At 36.8% G+C, this 19,475-nt stretch overlaps 1 protein-coding gene and 1 long non-coding RNA gene across 3 annotated transcripts in view; one reads left to right on the top strand and one right to left on the bottom strand.

Annotated features, from left to right (window-relative positions):
* LOC126821871 (protein lev-9) overlaps positions 1-12,316 on the bottom strand; it is a 40,632-nt gene extending 28,316 nt beyond the window's left edge. The window contains exon 1 of one of the 2 annotated variants that reach the window (XM_050550455.2): positions 11,900-12,316. In XM_050550455.2, the coding sequence (XP_050406412.1) occupies positions 11,900-11,969 (70 nt within the window). In that variant the 5' untranslated portion in view covers positions 11,970-12,316. The remainder of the gene's footprint in view (positions 1-11,899) is intronic. The other variant, XM_050550445.2, reaches the window with a different exon arrangement.
* On the top strand, positions 10,551-19,061 carry LOC126821880 (uncharacterized). Its single transcript, XR_007680523.1, has 3 exons — positions 10,551-10,597; positions 14,240-14,315; positions 19,009-19,061. It is a non-coding gene; the product is annotated as an uncharacterized LOC126821880 (long non-coding RNA).
* The last annotated feature ends 414 nt before the right edge of the window (positions 19,062-19,475 follow it).

Below are 19,475 nucleotides of genomic sequence, written 5' to 3'. Positions count from 1 at the left end.
AACAAAACTGGGCGAAAAGAGCTAATGCCACTTAAACCATTTTGATTTATGTAAAAACGGTTTCGATTTGATATCAGGTTTATCCAGACACATGATGATTGCTAGTCAAGTAGTCAGCCTAAACTCGATCGGACAACGGTTACTGTACGCCGGTATTTCTTGGAAAATAGAACACATAGTTCAGATAGTTACTGGTATAGAACTCCTTATATAATATCCTGAAATATGTCAAGAATTTAAATGGTAGAAACATCCCCGGAGAACTGATGTCAAATTATCAGTATAGTTGCTTAGTCAATTTTTGCTTCAATTAAGATGTGGACCTCGCTATTTACAAGTTAATTTTAGAGAGTGTGAGAATTACTTTGAGAATTGACAGCGTGGAGGTGATTACTGTTGGCAATCAGCGGATCTGTATCCGATATTTCACTCACTTGGAACAATGCTTTAATAGATTTTTCACCGTCTATCGTAAAGTATTAATAGCCCCGGCTCCTTAATCTGGAGCACTGAAAATCTGGCTTCTTGAAAAATCTGATGACTACATGCATTTAAAGGGCAAGACAACACTAGAAGTTATTTTTGGATGAATTTGAAAATTTAAAAGGGATGGGTCATACAGCTACTCTGAGCAATTTTCAGAAAGCGCTACCCTTTACTAAAAATGAGTTGGATACATAACCATTACTACCAAATCTTTCATTATGACGCCTACAAGCCTAAATTTGGCGATGGCTTTAGTAAATCTGTTAATTGTGTTCATTGTCTGTGCAGAAACTAACTTCTAGCTATTAGCTAGAAAAATGGAAGTAGCTTGGACGTTATACAATACATGTCTTTAATGTTAAGAAAACAACATGTCTAGTTGTTTAGATAATTCCATATGCAAAATTATGCAATATTGTAATCTAAAGAATGTTTATTTTTATTCAGGGTGTCTGAATGGGATTTGGGGAACACCCTTAACCTGAGTAAAAATCCTCTCCCTGGCCTGGTGTGTCGTCTTGGGTGACATATGACAGCCCGTTTTCTGTATTCCCCATGTCTTTATGTTTTCAACTAATCAATACACATTCCCGGAATATGGATACCGCAATCATCAGCAACAATCACTTGCCCTAACCCTGACCTTGACAAAGTCTGCAGGTGTCCATGACATTTAGATCTAACCATAAGAGGTAGCGATATTCCGGGAAGAGCTAGAAACGAATCGGAAATACAAAATAAAATATTAAAAATACATTATGCAAGAGCTAAATCTGCCTATTGCAGGTCTTATCCAGACCATAATCAACTCTCGATGCCATCGCTAGTCTTTGATGTTTATTGGATTAGGTTCCGATTTGCTGTTCGACTTCCATTCATGATTTAATCGCTAAAATCTCGGTTCAGAGTAAATCAATTAGACTGAAATTTTCAGCAAATTCCCGTTACATTATCTAGTTTTTAACTATTATAGTGAGAACTGCCAGCTAGTCTACTCTTTAACATGCCATTGGTTTAGAAATATATATATTGTATAAGAACTTATAGTAGCATACCATTCAGCGCAGCTACGTTAGAAATTGTATGTTGTAAAATGTGGTTTAATACAGGTAATGAATATATACTGGACCGATCCTGGCATCTGGCCGAACATGGTTTCCTACCGATACGACACATTTTTGACCTCGGTAGTGGAAGAAATATATTTTTAAAAATAAAATTATATTTTCAAGAAACATCTTTAACGCCAGTTACTCATATTTTTGAATTTCTTCTAGTGTATTTTACTTGATCAGTTTATTTATTGAAAAAGCTGTATTAGTTTAAGTAATGAACACCGATTCGTCTGCCAATCAAATCAATAAGGGAAATAGACACTACGAGGTAACAGAACAGTCTACGTTTTAGCAATTTTTATACGGTGATTCCTTAATTCAATTTTGGTCTATCTATTATTAAAAACAGTCATAATAAAAATATATTACTAATATTAAAGCGTGAGGAAATCAATGTCCACTTTTAGGGCCCATTAGACTCAATTCGATTTAATTCAATTCGGAACCACTATCGACTTCGGGGGAACGCAATATCTGTAATTGTTTGGAGAGCCTTTCAATCACACTTCACGCAAACTATGGTTATGTTAATTCTCATTACTATATTGGTTTATTTATTATTTATTGGACCTACTTGGAGTTTTTTCCCTCTAAAACTATTGGACATTAATTGATGTGCCTGGTACTATTAACTATATACAGACAACGCTTGATTAAAACTAAGTACAACAGTCCCTTATTCCGCACCAGTTTAAAAGGGTATTGACAGATATTACAGCTGCGTTTTTACATGGAGACAAAATATGACGTTATGATCCGTCAATGCCAAAATATATAGTATGTTAATTTAATATGGTATTTGTTCCTTTTTTTTTTTTTTGCGTTCTTATTCCAATAAAAGAGTTCTTCCTCGATCGTTTGTCTTTGTACGTCAGGTCCAGTGTCAGGGCCGGATTAAGTTTGTATGGGCCTTTCCTGAAAATGTTACTTAAGTCATCGCAGCCATCTTGAAATTTTGTATAAAAAAATCGAAGTCTTTCAGTTTGATTTCGATCATAGGCGAGTAGTCGCTCAAAGGAGAAGAAGAGGATTACCAAGTAAATATGACCAGTACCATGCTCAACAGAAATGCAGTATGTTCCGTATCAAAATTGACAGCGTTTGCAAATTCTAAAAGGAGTCCGTGGGAACGCTGCTCCAAAAATTCTTCTCTGTCGGATTACAAAAACCAAGCACACGTCACTCTCAAACTGGCCTGGATAAAAAGGCCCATTATTACATTCCCATTCAGGAGGCTTGGTATGTAGAACATAATAATACCATGTGTCATTTATCTGGGGAGTTCGCATAGTTAATAATTTATATTTTAGGCTTGCTGTATACCAATTTATGTTTTTAGGTAAGTAGCCTATATTATGCATGACATAACACTAATAACAGTTTATGTTTTTAGGTAAGGGTGTCATACAACGCTATACTAATGTATATAAAACATAAACATGGTTGGGCCCGTTTGAAGCAAGATAAGAGAACCTATGTTTATAGTAAGGTTAAAAATTTGAACTTTTTCAATTTAAAACATATTTTAGTGACGACAGGTAGTGATTTGCTACGATATTTATCTAAAAGTTGCACTTGATAAAAGATAAACTTGAATGGAAAATTTTCTTTTTCGGTGAGCTACGGTGAATTAAGTTTCTTATTCATGTTTAAGCAAGATTTTAAATTCGACTTCAAAAGATTTTTTTCACTTTTTTTTTGCTATTCCTTGCATTTATTTTTTAAAGGGATAATTACGACCCACTTAAACCCACGTGCATACTACAGACAATGAATTATATTACATAATATAATTCTCAAATGAATTAGAAGTGCTATTAGATGTTCTTGAATAAAAGTAACCCTTCCATTTATATTGTAGACATCATGCTATTCTATCAAACCATGACGTTTTGAGGACGATGCAATACTAAAGAATGGAATGGGGTTTAAAGTCTCGTCCACGTCATACTTTGGTCATTTGAAAGAAACATTTCGGTGGGTACGTGTCTGAAAACCGGGCTTGAAAAATCCTGGATTCGAACCCTGGACAGGGAGCCACGGTGGCTGGCTCGCTAGTCTGGAGATTTTCCGGCGTGGTTTCCCCTTGTCAGTGATGCAGGACAGCTGACAAGGACAACTATCTAGTCGTCCACATTGAAGTGCACGTAAAATATCCCTTGGCAGCTGGAATTCGATGTAAGAGTGACGTAGCGACGCTATCAGGACAAAATTCCCCTCATTTCACACTGTATGGTGCATGCCCGTCTTCATTAGTCCAGTCGGAGCAGAACAGTAGGACGTTAATCCCCATTTCATTTCATTTAATTTCGAACCCTGGACATTCTAGTTGAGAGGCGCTAAAGGGAACAAGTGAAATGTGTTTTAAAAGAAATCTTTAGTGATTATTCTTCTAGACAATTTTTTGCAATAACAATGGCCATAGCACGTAGAAGAAGATAATAAAATAATGATACGTTTGAGTGTAAGAGAGATCCAGATTAACTGGCTATTAATGGAAGAATGTTAGGGTTGAAATATTCCCTGGAGACAAGTTATGAAAATTGGGCACAGGTCTTGAAATTTTCCATGTAACCATCAAATTTATAGATATTTCATAAAATATTCTCTACCAAGCTACCGGTAATAATATAACATCTCTTTAGGAAAAATTTCATCCAATTTTCTGTGAATATGGGAATGGTATACTGATGTAGGCAAACAAATTGCCGAACAGGGGAGTGGAGTGGGGGTAAAGTTCACAAAACACTAACCAGGCCATGTCGGGACTAACATTATACCAACATATGATACGCAAGTTCAACAGGTCAGCATTAGAAGTGGGAGGAAACCGAAGTACCTGGAGGAAACACACAAGATTACCCCTCTCCCATCTTTCACACAAACACGCATGTCACAATGTCGGGACATTGCTGCCCCTACAAACTCTGGCCGTTTTTGACCTGTCCAGTGACAGGTTCACGTGGCTGACCATTTTTGTTTTCGTACTAGTTAATGCAGTGCATATTATTTTATTCATTTATCCCGTCTTTAACTTGTCAAAGTTATGGAATAGGTAATAGTCGCGATTATGAAACCAGTCATAAACCTGTGAAGAAATGAGTTCATTGAGTAAGTAACACAACCTCGTGAAGCAAATCTGTTTTATCATCTCCGAACGACTCAACCCCTTTAACTTTGACATTTTAGATTGTCTTAAAATAACTTTATTTTCAGTTATAAAATAGAAAATATTACTTATAATTTGATTCGGGCATTATTTTCCAGTCCATGACTCAAACACAGGATAAACTACGTTAACTCACAAGGCAACATTCCTCGTACAGATAAACCTATAGTGAATAAATCTTAATATTGTATTCCTCTATGAATCGCAAAACAGATCGATGGATAGCCAGGTATGCCCTATTTACATAGTGTTTCTGACAACAATGTTCGCTATCTGCGTTAGTATATTTTTTTACAGGTTAAAAACTTAAAAAATACATTAAATAGTTTTGTTATAAAAACGCCTGATTACTTTTGAAGAATGCTCCATCATACGTAGTAATTACTGTCCAATAGGAAATGGCAGTTTAACATGGTTTAGGTGTGTCATTTTGGTTAATGACAAGAAGAATATATGTATAAAAACAATAAGAACTGAAAAAGAGCGTCGTAGACAGTAATTAGGACGATGTTCAACCCCAAACAACTATGTTAGACACCATCTTGGCCTCGATGTTCTTGGAGAGAAATGAGTAATCGTTCAGAATTGGATTGACGATTACAAGAAATTAAAAAGAAATGGTGACGTGAAATGACTAGAAAGAATTATGAAACTGTAGATGAACATAACTTCCGTTAAGACCAATATGTTTAAGTCTACATTTGTCTTTTTTCTATTTTCATTGTTCTGCCAAGATCGCTTGCAATCTAAACAAAATAATCGATACAGTAGTCGATAATACTTCGTAAATACGGAACGGAAATGAACCATTTTGGCCTGATATTCCTTTTAGTGATTCATAATATTGTAGTTTGTAATACGTTTTATTTTCCTAATTCATTAGAAGAACCATATTATCTTATAAATTTTAGATGGCATTTGTAGCCTAATTACCCACGAACGATTAATAAATCTACAGTGCATATCTATAGCACATATGCATTTCCAGAAGAGCTGATATCACTTTTTGTTACACTTTTAACCACGAGTATCTTTATTTTTAACAGGCTGAGAATCTATTTAATATGTCGGAGAAACCGGAACAAAATGTACGTTCTATCCTATTAACCTTATTTATATACAAAAAAAAAATAACAGACAAGATTTAATTCATTTATAACAATGGCGGTGTCTGGACAGGTTTATTGACTGTAAAGAAGACTTAATGAGCCGATAAAATGTCGCATCACATTCACATTATATAGAACTAAAATACCATTGATTTAACTTGATCATTTTCACACTTCTCTCGTCTTTTGTCATGGAATGGAGTTCATGGTCTCGTCAACACAGTACTTTTGTCACTTTGAGTTAAATTTCATTGAGCAATGCGGACCGCCGCTCTCTGCCCGACAAACACCCACCTCTTGGCATTGGCATTTGTATATAGCAGAAAATTAAGGGTACATGACTCCCGACTATATTTTCTTGGTTCCGAATCTCAGCGTAACCGACGACGAACCTTCGGAATGATTCCAGTTTGCCCTTCAATTTAACGTCCACTCGACACAAACTAACATATGAATCAATTTTTTTTCAATAATTCGCATGCGCGTAGGGGTCTTTAGCAGTGGGACGAAACCGGGAGAAAACCCACGAGGTTGGACAGGCGACCCTACTCCTTGTTACGTACAAGCGGGGAATCGAAACCGTGTTGCTTGAGTCATTGACAGATCTTATGATACAACGCGCACGCGTTAACCATTCAGTCACCCAACGCTCCGTATTCCACATATAATCACAGAAATAAAAATTACCATTTTTTTGTCTCAAAATGACAAAAGTATTATGAAGACAAGAAACATAAACTCGACTCCCTTCCGGTTATAAGTCAAAGTAATGTCAACTAACATTTACATACAGTAATGGCGTGTAATGGAATTTTAACAAAACTATTTCAATTTTTCCATTTACAAAAACTAAACCTTCCATCTACACCTCTGCGGATTACCCAAGAAATAGTTCCAATTTGCCAGAAGGATTAGGCCTAACCAGTTTTTAAATTAGTCTATCACCCTTTCTGGCGGCACCAAATAAGCCTTACACACCTGGAATATTGACATTTAATGGAGAAACCCATTTTCAATTTGGCATACACGAAACAATGGCTTCGTCAAGCCAGCTTTATTAGTTTATCAACCTACTGTCGCGACAATTCATACACTTCTCTAAGCTATTAGAAACAAAATAAAGCGTTTCCAAACAATATCTAATATGCAGTTTTGTTGGAACCGTTTTCCTTTCAATACCATTGTTTATTATCGTTCATCTGAGGTTTATACACGTTGACACAAGTAAAGAACTCAACGAATGCAATCAAAAATAAATTACAAAAGATACAATGATCGCTTAAAGATACATTCTCACGAAAGTATTTACAGGGAAGTTATTCCCAATAAAAGTATGTCAAATTTGGTATATATGTAAAACAGAGACGCCCAATCTTACTAGAAAAAATACTGGGGTTCCCTGAAAACGCCCGACGGCTTCTTGTCTGCCAGCTTGACTTAGAGAGTGGTTGTTATTTTTGATCGAATGGTTAGGCGGTTTTCGGAACAAGAAGGGGTGCAATTAAACCCCGGAAAAAGAAATTGGCAGAAGATAATCCAGGAATTTACGTAGGCTTTAATATGTATGGTAAATGGACAGTAAGTAACGACAAATACATTCTGAAAATGGGCCCTCTCCCAATCAAGTTATGTCACAAACATGGCTTCTAAAAATAGATTTTTATATCTTTGGGTATTTCCTCGTAAATACAAAGTATTGAGAGGGATTTGAAGCAAATTTTTGATAAATTAATTAGTTTCAATATGTTTTTAGTCCAAATATATCATCAAATCACACACTACATATTGTCCACCTTGACAAAAATTTGATTTAACAAATTTTAATTAAAAATATCGGTACCATCTCGCTAAAGTTAGAAATGGAATGAGGTTTTGGCACAAACAGAGATAATGAAGATAGGGTAGTCAAACGTTTGAGTAACTTAGTGGTTTAATCATTAGGTCTATTATCTAAGGTTTGATCGTTCTGTTGGTTTTTTACGGATAATAGGTCCCTTTCATCGTCTAAAGACCCCTATACGTACGCGAATATAACCGGGATTCAGTTTACATAGTAGAGAGAGAGAGAGAGAGAGAGGGAGAGAGAGAGAGAGAGAGAGATTAACGTCCACTCGACACAGACTAGGTCATTTCGGGACTAACATATGATTTTATTTTATTTCAATAATTCGCTTGCGCGTAGGGGTCTTTAGCAGTGGGAGGGAACCGGAGGACCCGGAGAAAACCCACGAGGTTGCATAGTAAGTAGACATGACTGTATCTGCCAATGTCCCTTTAAAGTTATTAATTTTACAAGAAAACAAATTATTAATATTCTCTAAGATAACATATAATTACAACTTTGCCCAGAATCATTGATGCCAAAAATAAAGATTATATTTATGTAAGCCCAGATGGACTAACACCAATCAGATTGGACGAACACCAATCAGATTGGACGAAGACTATAATTAGTCGGAAAAGTGCTATCTGAAAGAAAGATATCATGCATAATTTGATTCAATTCTTAATCATTAATGTTAATAAACCTTGAAGATTGGCCGCTGGTGGTATTAAATGCGATGGTCTGACGGAGATATAGAAGTCTCTAATGTCAAACGAGTAAGTACAAAAAGTAGCGGAGACCGGGGCGCAGTGCACCAAGGGGTACAGTGAATCGGGCACTCGGTCAAAATATCTACCGTGTGAATCTGGGTATTTTGACATCAATTAATGTATATCAATATTAGTGGCTACGATCTTTTATATTTCGATAATCGAGCAAAATATGAAGAAAGGAAAAATAATTCTCTTTTCAACACGTAACGTTACTTTTTTTTATTTTAAGTTCTTCAGGCATTATTCCTTCTATTGTAGGTAATCTAAGTGTAAAAAACTTTCAAATTCCGATACAAGCACTAAAATTTGCATGCGTATCCGATTAGGGTCATTTATATAGAAAATCCCGTTAGCCATTTTTGCCTTTTAGACAAAATGTGAATTGTGTACAAGGTCTATCTGTGAGCCCCCTAGAGCTGCTGGTGCGATTTAGACGAAACTTTTAAACATACATGTTAAGGATTCAAAGATCTTGGGGAAGTTGGATTTTGGTCTATCTGGTCTGAATCAGACGGCAACTTCTTAGATTATGGCCCTTGCCTTTCACGTGAATTGTGTACAACGTCTTTGAACCCAACGTCTTTGAACCCTCCAGGACCCACAATTCTTGTTTCGATTTAGATGAAACTATATGTTAATGATCAATAAAATAGGACAATTTGGAGTGCCTTTATCGCAAAAATGCTATTCCGTAGCCTAAAAGTAGACCATCTAGAGAATGGGTGTCATCTTGTACTTTCGAGACGCTAATGAGCGTTTTCAAAAGAGTATTTGTGCCAACATTTGAACGAGTTCCCAGTTTTTATGCAGTTATTGGCTGCACTATTATTAGATGTATGATACATCGCACAGTGAATCCCCTATTGATCAGTTCCATGGACAAATCCAGTTTTGCATAAAGCCCCGTTCAAAAGTTTAATGTAAGTCATTTTGGAATGACCTTCCCAAATAACTAAAAATAAATGGGGTTTAACGTCTTTTTGACACAAACTAAGTCATTTCGGGACTAACAAAACTGATACATTTTTCGAGTAAGGGTCTTTAGCAGTGAGAGGAAACATAAAAAAACATACTCCTTGCCATGTACAATTAATATAGGATCGAAACAACTGGACAAAATAAAAGAAATGAAATGAAATGAAATGGGGTTTAACGTCCTACTGTACTGCTCCGATTTCAATAAAACAACAACTAAATTGGAAGTGCTATTGGGTGTGTGTGGGGGGGGGGGCGAATGGTTAACGCGTGAACCACATGATAGTCCCGAAACGACCTATAGTTTGTGTCCAGTGGACGTTAAACTCACTTTGTCTCAACAAAAAGTGGCTCCATGTCAGTGACCCAATAGCAAAGTCACAGGGCGAGTACTTTCTATATAAACTTAAAACCGTAAGTATTAACCACTGATTAATAAGTGGTAATAGGTGTTCAAAATAATAATAGTATACCAGGAAAAATGTGGGCGTATAAAAAGGCTTGAAGACGGCTGACTTGTGTGTGTTTTGTCTACGATATCACCTTAGGTGGAATGGAAGTAAAACTCTAGGAACGAACGAAACTGGCTTGTTTGAAAAGGGTTGCGGAACTGTTATAACTTTATGGGAGCCACGGTGGTCGGGTGTTCGATCCCTGCATTAGCCGAGAAAGTTCATCGGGATTTTCCGACGTGGTTTCCCCTTGTCAGTGGTGCAGAACGGAGGGCCTGACAGGGTCAGCTGTCTAGTCCTTCGGGTGATACGAAAAACCGAGGTCCCGTGTATACATTGGAATGCACGTAACAGATCCCTTGGCAGTTGGAATTCGATATAAGAGTAGGCGATAGTGCCGCTGCCCGGTCAAAATTTCCCTCATAGCACACTGTATGGCATATGCCCGTCTTCATTAGCCCAGTATAGGAGCAGAACAGTAGGACGTTAAACCCCATTTCATTTCATTTCATTTCGTTATAACTTTATGGATCTAAGACACATACAAATGGCGGCGTGAAATCAGTGGAAACCATTGGAACTTTAAATTAGTCGTTTCAATATATACCCAAGCCCGGAGTCGAGGGTACCTTCCGTTTGAGAATCATTTTAACACAGTTATCAGGATAATGAATTCGCCAATTAATAAGAAAGGTCAGGTAAATATATACTACTATTACTGTATTTGATACGATCTAAGTAAATAGCCTCGTTATAAGGTAATTAGTTATATTAATGATAAGATAATGAGGGGGGATGAATAGGTACATCATATAAGATACAGTATATAGATAATTATAATTATGTTGCAGATGAAGTAAGCAACTTGCTTTATAAATATAATATAAAAGAAAACATTTGCGTCGTTTATAGTATAGTTCTCATTTTAGAGCATCAAACGTCACTTACAATTTCCATTCTATTTTTAGGTTGAAATTTTCCCTTCCACTTCTGGAAACAGTCCCAACTTTCGTTCCATTTACCATTGACGAGTATCGTGTACATGACAGGGTTTTGTTCTCTTTCTAGAACACTCGATACCATTCCAAAAATATGGCAGATTTCAGAAAGGATAATCTTAGAACATTTTCCAATATCATTTCAATATAGAAGATGCAGATTTAAGGAATGAACATTGTGAAGAATACCTAACATTAAATTGATGTGGAACTGTCCGCATAGCCTTATACAATGTTCATTCTGTCAATTCTCTATATTATATTTGAAGCTCAAATGTGCTGATTAAAAGAACCCTTCTGAGACAAACTAAAGAACTATATTAAAAAGGTTCACTTTATTTATATGGACCTGCAATTGATATTCGTTATACGTTTTCGGATCTTTAGATTTTTGAAAAACGAAGAAAATAGTAACGTTTAAATTCCCAAAGTAATACCCCAAATATTATCTACAAAAAGTCACGTCTCGAACGTTTTATCGCAAAGATAATTGTACTTGAAAAATAGTCTCAAATAGTAAATATATATTAGTAAATGCAGAAGAACCGTATAACAGGGCATCAGTATTAAGTTTAAAAAGTCATAAAAGCCCATTCTCTGCATGGCTTCCTATTATAAAGATCGTTGTTTATTGCATGTTGCATACCCTATAACTGTTATAACAAGCAGGTTGAGTGAAAGATAAGTATATCATACCTATTTGACATAGCTCAAAGAACCGTATACTATAAATACGTAACAGATTCGTGTAACATTTGGCGTTTACACAATGAGTGAATAAAAATAAAGCCCAATGGTTCTCACTAAACTCTCTCGGGGTTCGTACAATAGATGTATATAGATTTAATTACGCTGTTTATAAATATTTGAGACGGTGGCATGGAATAATACTCGAGTATACAGCTGGAAATAAAATTAGTTGCAATATCGACTTTCTTAACGTCTTATTTAGCTGGTAAATATATATAATAACATGTATTTATTTTTAAACACTTACCTATGACGTAGATTAGATTACAGAATAAAGCCAACACAATTGCAGTCTTTTTGTACATTATTCCAATCATTTTTTAGGATGAGACCAGACACAATTGGTTTTAAGAATCAGAGTAATTTGCACGGCGGGACAGCCGATACTAACAACCTCTCTCGCTAACCTTGTAAAATCTTCATTACGGGTTGTGGTGGGACGAATGCTTTTCACGAATTATCGGATTCCTGAAGTTTCTGCAGCTGTTTGAAAACCACGTGTATTGGGCGGAACCATCCCTTACAAAACACAGTCATATTTCACGAGCAGATTCCTTATTCCAGTGATTTGAACGATTGTAACGGTGCATGGATTGTAGCCGGTATAACGGAATGACTCCAATACTCAACTCTCAACTATATGGACTGCACTCACGTTGATCATTGAATGGAGGTCTGCTGTACTATGAAGTATATAAAAATGGTTAATATCCATAAAGTTTTCCCAAGAGAATTACCTTATTGGATTTGATGTTTGCTCACACTACCGCTATAATATTGTTTATTAACAATTTAATTACGCTTAAAACGAAATACCGATATAGAACTAATAAAAAAACATCCACAAATAACCAGCTTTATTTTAAGTGGAACGAAACTTATGTCAACAGAAGCAATGTCGATATCATTAATTCCAATCTAATCACAGCACATTTTTTGTCATTTACGGTGCAGACAAATTGCATTAGCCAAATGTGATTCCTGTTGAAATTTAAAGTATAAAAGAAAAACCACACGTAATTAAAAACGTAATTAAAGGAACAATAGGCCAGATCGCTAGTTTAAACTTATTGTATCGAAATTACATTGTACTATACAAGAGGATTTGACAACAGTTATAAAAATATGAAATTAAATGAAATGGGGTTTAACGTCCTACTTTTCTGCACCGACAGTGATAATGAAGACGGACATACGCCCATTCGGTGCAGAAAAATAGGATGGGCATATGTCGTTCAATGTGTGTGGTTTGGGAAATTTTGCCTGGGCAGCGGCGCTACGGCCTACTCTTATATCGAATTCTAACTGTCAAGGGTTCTTTGCACACCGATGTGTACAGAGAACCTCGTTTTTTTGTCCCATCCGAACGACTAGACAGCTTCCCTTATCAGCCCCCCGCCCTACATCACTGACAAGTGGAAATCGCGCTGGAAAGACCCGTGGAATTTTCGCGGCCAACACCCGGAAATCTCCAGGCTAACCAGTTAGCGTCTTACTTATTGAGCCACCGCGACTCCCCTTATAACAAAATGCTAATAAAATATTAATTGATAAGAATGTTTCAAATGAACGATACTAAGTTATTCATATTACTTACGTTGACAGGTATCGCCATAGTGTGCAGTGAGGGAAATTATGCCTGGACAGCGGCACTACAGCCTACTTTTAAATCGAAATCCAATTGCCAAGGGATATATTTTACTTTACGCCAATGTGTACACTAGAAATCGATTTTGCGTCCCATCTGAACGACTATACGTTTTCCCTTGCCAGGTCCTCTGTCCTGCACCACTGACAAGAGGAACCACGCCAGAAAATCCCAATGAACCGTCTCGGTCTGTTGAACTTATTCAAGATAAAGCATACAAATTCTATGATGAGTGGGCGCCCACCAATTCTCACAAAAGTCCTTTATTTCCCTAGAGGAACAGCGTCTAACCATTCGGATAAGACAAAAACAGAGGTCCCGTGTACACGTTCGTACGTAAAGAACTCTTGACAGTTAGAATTCGAAATAAGAGTAGGCTGTATCCCCTCATCTTTAATTTAATATTCATACGGTCCACGATACCTTGAAGATAGGAAAAGTAGGATTTTTGCCGGGAAATCTGCTTGGTTGTCGGAAAGGTATAGCTGCCAAGAAACTCAGATAGCAACTGACGGAGTCTAACGACCGAACTATCGGCCTTACCTGTACTTCTATGCCGGTGCATAGATATACCACGACTGGGGAGGACGAATAGAAACGCCGATAGGTTCCGACACCTTATCGGACTCAAGACCGACAGGCAATTTTTGTGTCGGAAAAAAAAACCCACCTAGTTGTCCAATAGGCATTTCTCACCATTGAGAACTTTTACGGATGAATATTCAGCCAATATTCGGAGAGTTGTTGGATATCCTGGACCCTGCGCTTGAACGGTATACGCACAGGTAATGATAATAAAATAAATCACCTCCGTTATTGTTGAGTTGGAAATAGGATAAGTTTGGGTATCTTATTGAATGGGATGGAACTACAGGTTTAAATCTACGTCTGAAAAGGAATATTAAATAAAAGATTATTTTTTCTGGGTTTTTTTTTCAGATCACAATCACCAGATCCATCGCTGGAGCTGTGCTTAGCAGTGCAACACTTTGCTCAAGGCTGATTCTTACCAATGGTAGGATATGTACATGGTGTTGTCCAAGAACGGCAAGTCGATGCATTAACGCTGTTGCGCGGGCAATTTGTGACTGTATGGACCGCATTATTCAATGGTGCGACGCTGCTGCGGTTTTACAAGCTAAACCAGCGGTCCTTTTCTCCCTGCCAATGATCCGTCTATGTATGCGGAAAAACTCCATCCAATTTCGCATGGTGAATCTCAAACATGTTAATTATCACACTTTTCTCGTCTTTAAAATAACCAGCGACTCGGGTACGTTTATTAGCCATTTTGAGATGCTTGGCTGTGCACTTGGGCTTCTTAGTGCTGAATGATGAAATTGTCCACGCGATTATACACAACGGGATTCAGGAAATCTAAAATGAGCCAATTTTACAGACCCTCGTACCTTTAGCCATTGCACTCCGACAGACTATCGGAGTTTCTACTTTCAGTCGCCCAACTGTCTAATTGTTAGGTCAACCAACCTGACTCCGACAGACTATCGGCCGATAGCGTCCTGACAATCTCTGTCGGTGGTGCCAATGACTGATTTTCTTGGCACCCGGCCCTGACAGACAATTAGCCCGCCCACCTATTAGTCCGATAGCCCACAGTCAGACAGCACAACATTATTGTTAGATTAAAACTGAATAGCCAGTTCGTTTTAGAATTCCGATATTTGGGGATTATCTGATTTTGGGGGACGTTTTCACCTCGCTACGCTTTGCACACTAGGGTTACTTTTATTTTTTATATAACCGACATTGTATATTATATAGATAGAATAAGTTTCAAATAAAAGTTTTAGAATTCCGATATTTGGGGATTATCTGGTTTTGGGGGACGTTTTCACCTCGCTACGCCTTGCACACTAGAGTTACTTTTATTTTTTATATAACCTACACTGTATATTATATAGATAGAATAAATTTCAAATAAAATCCAAATCTATTGCGGGCCCAGCTATGCTGTTGGGTGCTCCTTCTCTTTCTCGGTGCCATACTTAAGACTTTCAGGGCAGGCTATCGATTAGTCGAAAGGTAACCAAACATTAAGACATTTACGCCTTGTTGTTTTTGGTATATTTGTTCACCGTAGGCCCACCTAAAAAAAAGTGTGGGTCACATGGAATTCGATCCCTGAGGGTGACTCCACATAGTTATTAAAATATACTTTTGTATCCAGAGAATAAACATTCCAGAATCGGATTTAAAATCGATCACAGTTAGAACAAATTGTGAGTCTGTAAAGTAGGCCACAACTCTAATTCGGATTCGGTGCAATCAGGCACACCGAAATTCGCCTTCTGAAACATTTTTCCGATAATACATTAACCCATTATGATCCCAGGCTTGGTTGATTAACCTTTTAAGCTAATAGCTTTCTCTCAAATGGAAATTTTGAATAAAGAAGTTGGATTTCTATAATTGAAGTCACTTTTTACATTAAGCAGACGTAATGAACCGGAATGGAAATCATTTTGATCTATAAAAAAGAAATCCAATTTTGTTGCTGAGTTTTTGCACTGTTCCTTTAAAAGATGGACGAATAATGAAGAGAACAGGAACTCTCTTCATCTACTAAGTAAAGCGTATTAGTTACATCTCCTTGTTTTCCAATCAACGCAAATCGTCTGTGAAAATCGTTAAAATCAGATGTTCATTAATTGAATAATCTAGGGTTATCTCCCCTGAAAGCTTTCCTTTGTCTCCATTACCACGCCAGCTTTTTTCACTCTAATGCGATAATTGTAACGTCGGAAAGATGAAAGTAAAAATCCCCACTGATTAATTACCGGCGAAAATCGGCGTGAAACACTCCATAGAAATCGATTCTCCGACTTCGGGTGATGTTAAACGATCGCTTTTGATGATAAATAAAAATGGTGATATAAAAGGGCAATAAATTAAGACGGGCTATACAATTACAAGAGGATTGTAAACAGTTCTGGCAGTACAGTCTGTTGAAAATAACGTGTTTTGTAATCACTTTATTTTATGTACACACGTATATCATGGCGGCTTAGATGACATTTTGGGCTAGGTTTAACACGACTAACTTGAAAGAAATGGTCGATATCTTGACACTTCAGATGTTCTTTGAAAGAAATAACGGGTGAATGGGTTTTCAAACTGAGGGGTTGGTCGGTTTGCTTCAATCCCAAACCATCTTTGAATAACACTCAATGATTATTATTAGATTATTCAACATCTATATGACAATCTATTGTGTGAAAATTATTTTTGCTTTTGACTGAAATAAGTGTGATTTTTATTAAAGGCTTCGGAACACTCATTGCCCTGTGCATTATCCTAAAACATGTTTAAACACGATATTAAATGTTTAGAATGATAGTTGTACGGTGGCCTGTTAGTGACATACACTGATTTATACATTTTTCTTGAAATTTACCTCATATGAGAAATCGCAGTGAAAACTGCGATAAATAAAAAACCCATGAAAAACCTTTCCACCGCGGTGGAAACATTTTCTCCTCGCCGTATAGTTGACAATAGTAACTCTGTGTGGATTTTAAGAATGGTGTACAATGTACATGTAGTTAGAAATGGTAACCGTGTGTGGATTTTAATAATGATATAGTTAGAAATGGTAACCGTGTATAGATTTTCAGAACGATGGTTTACATTGGTAACAGTGGGTAGATTTTAAGATTGATAGTTTACACTAGTGATGGTGATGATTTTAAGAATTATAGTTTACAACGGTAGATTTGTTTTGATATTTAAAATGATAGCTTACAATGGTAAATGAGCGTGTAGCACCATGGGTCTTCTGTCAGACGTCGAGAGCGGAGGACATGCTAAAATCGGTCGCCACCTCCGGCGTATAACCCATGCATCTTTTCTTACTACATATTATCTTAGTAGCCTTTGTGATCGTTTAGTATTTTCACTTGTCGTCTTTGCTTCCCCTTCACGTTGTGTATTTACTTCCTACTGTTTTCTCAGTTAGTTAAGACGTCTGTCTTACCAGGAATAACAATGTAACAGTTCGTTTTTACATTTTATATATCATAGCTGGATACATATAAATAAGCATACTTTACAATAGATTGCAATAATAACGTCATTCTCTCGAACCACATCCAGACAGACTCTCTGGAACGAGTCTGCTGATAGAAATTGCTACACCTTTTCCCTTCTAGAATCGAGCTGCTGTCTGGCGAATTCTCACAAATATGATAGTTTTGTGGCTTTAGGTTTTGGACCTTCAATTATCTAATTGGTCAAATATGATGTAAATATTAACAGAACACAGTTTTTATGTAGTACAATCACTAGTTTATTCTAAAAGCACGACGTTTCGACAAGTATCCTCTTATCGTTATCGTACTTGATAACGATAAAAGGATACTTGTCAAAATGTCGTGCTTTTAGAATAAACTAGTGATTGTACCCCATAAAAACTGTGTTCTGTTAATGTGTTTCCCGATCGCTAAATGCCACTTAAAGATTATGGTGTAAATAATTATAGAGATTTGTTACTCTTTTTTATATACCAATCTGTCATTCCTTCGCTCATTTTGATTTAAGTACGTGTGAATCTAATAATTTGCCAAAGATATTAATACAATGCTACTAATTTAAAGAGCGTTTATATTAAGAATGACAGCTTACAATGATAACTGTGTGTTGAATTTAAGAATGACAGCTTGTAATGGTAACTGCGTCTTGATTTTCTGAATATGACAACTTTCTATAAAGTAGCTCAATTGTGTGTTGATTTTAAGAATGATAGCTTACAATGGTAAATGTGTGGTGAGTTTAAGTAACAGTCGATTACAATGCAACCAGGCGTAGAGGGACTGTTTTGGCATCAGGACATTTACACTGTCGCTATCCCCAAGATAATACTGGTTTTGAAAACAAGGATGTCCCATGATTCGGCAATACTGGGAATTTGTGTTCGTACGGTTCTCTAAAACAATCTCTACATTCTACAAAACGGGATCTACACGAATACTCTAAGTATTCGGTTTGAAGGATATCACGCCAAATTTATGATACAAGGAACGACATTGGCCATTTAACTCCAGCTTTCAATGTTATTAATAGTTATCACAGACAGGCGCGAATTTTTCAGAATAGTAGGGACTCCTGATCCCCTTACCCATCCAGCCACACCACTGTTGGAACTTCTACTCTTCCATTTCTTAAAGTAGCTTCGATAAATAACGAACGAGAATCAATGATTTAAACATTGTTTAGAAACTGGTTTTTATTGTGTTGTTGGGGGTAATGAAAACACAAATTTTTTCATATATATACCCAAACCAACAAAAAAACAAAAAGTAATCTCGCGTCTTGTATATGCCGATAACCATAAGCGTATTGATGTTGTGGTCTTACCTGGAAAGATCGACTTCTGATATTCAATATTTAAGACAAAATAAACATTTTACCACTGGTACACGAATCGTGTACTATAATGAGTTTCAGCGCCATTTGTAACAAGGGACTCGAAGAACGGGGCTAGACATATTCCACAAGTCATGTCAAACGGTGACGCATTACAATATGTACCATACATATCTTGAAAATTAATGTTATTTTGTAAGATATCTAATCAGATATTGTAATGCATCATAATGTGAAATGTTAGTTGTAATTATGGATGCGTGTACATGTAGTTGTGAATAAACTATTATTATTATTGTTATTTAATCCTCCTACTTGTCTTCAAGTGCATCAACAACCAGGCTCCTCGTCACCAGTTATAAGCAAGCTGAGAGCCGTCTCCTGTATGTGCCACCATCCGGATCCCGTACCTTTGGAGACCACTCTTTTATGGTTGCTGGTCCTTACTTGTGGAACCAGCTCCCCCTAGAGCTATGAGCTTTAGACAAAATTGATATCTTCAAATCGAGACTGAAGACACAACTTTTCCGTGAGGCTTACTGTAAAAGACTCCTGTGTGACTAGTGTTTCACATTTGTGTCATTGATGGATTTTCCCATGCGCGGTTGAGCAGTTTTCTGGAAATGGCGCATTATAAGTATTTTCATATATAGTATGTAAGTATGTATATACGGCTAAATCTATTTGTTAAGGCCAGCTCAATTTTTTCCAAGGTCGCTGAGATGTAAATTAGGCAAGGGCACGTGATTGTTGGCGAGATTATAGGTTGGGTTTAAGCATTTGAGGGAAAGGT

This window comes from Patella vulgata, chromosome 1 (assembly GCF_932274485.2).
Source record: "Patella vulgata chromosome 1, xgPatVulg1.2, whole genome shotgun sequence".
In the NCBI taxonomy this organism is placed as follows: Eukaryota; Metazoa; Mollusca; class Gastropoda; family Patellidae; genus Patella; species Patella vulgata.
This window is presented reverse-complemented; position numbering and strand designations above follow the sequence as displayed.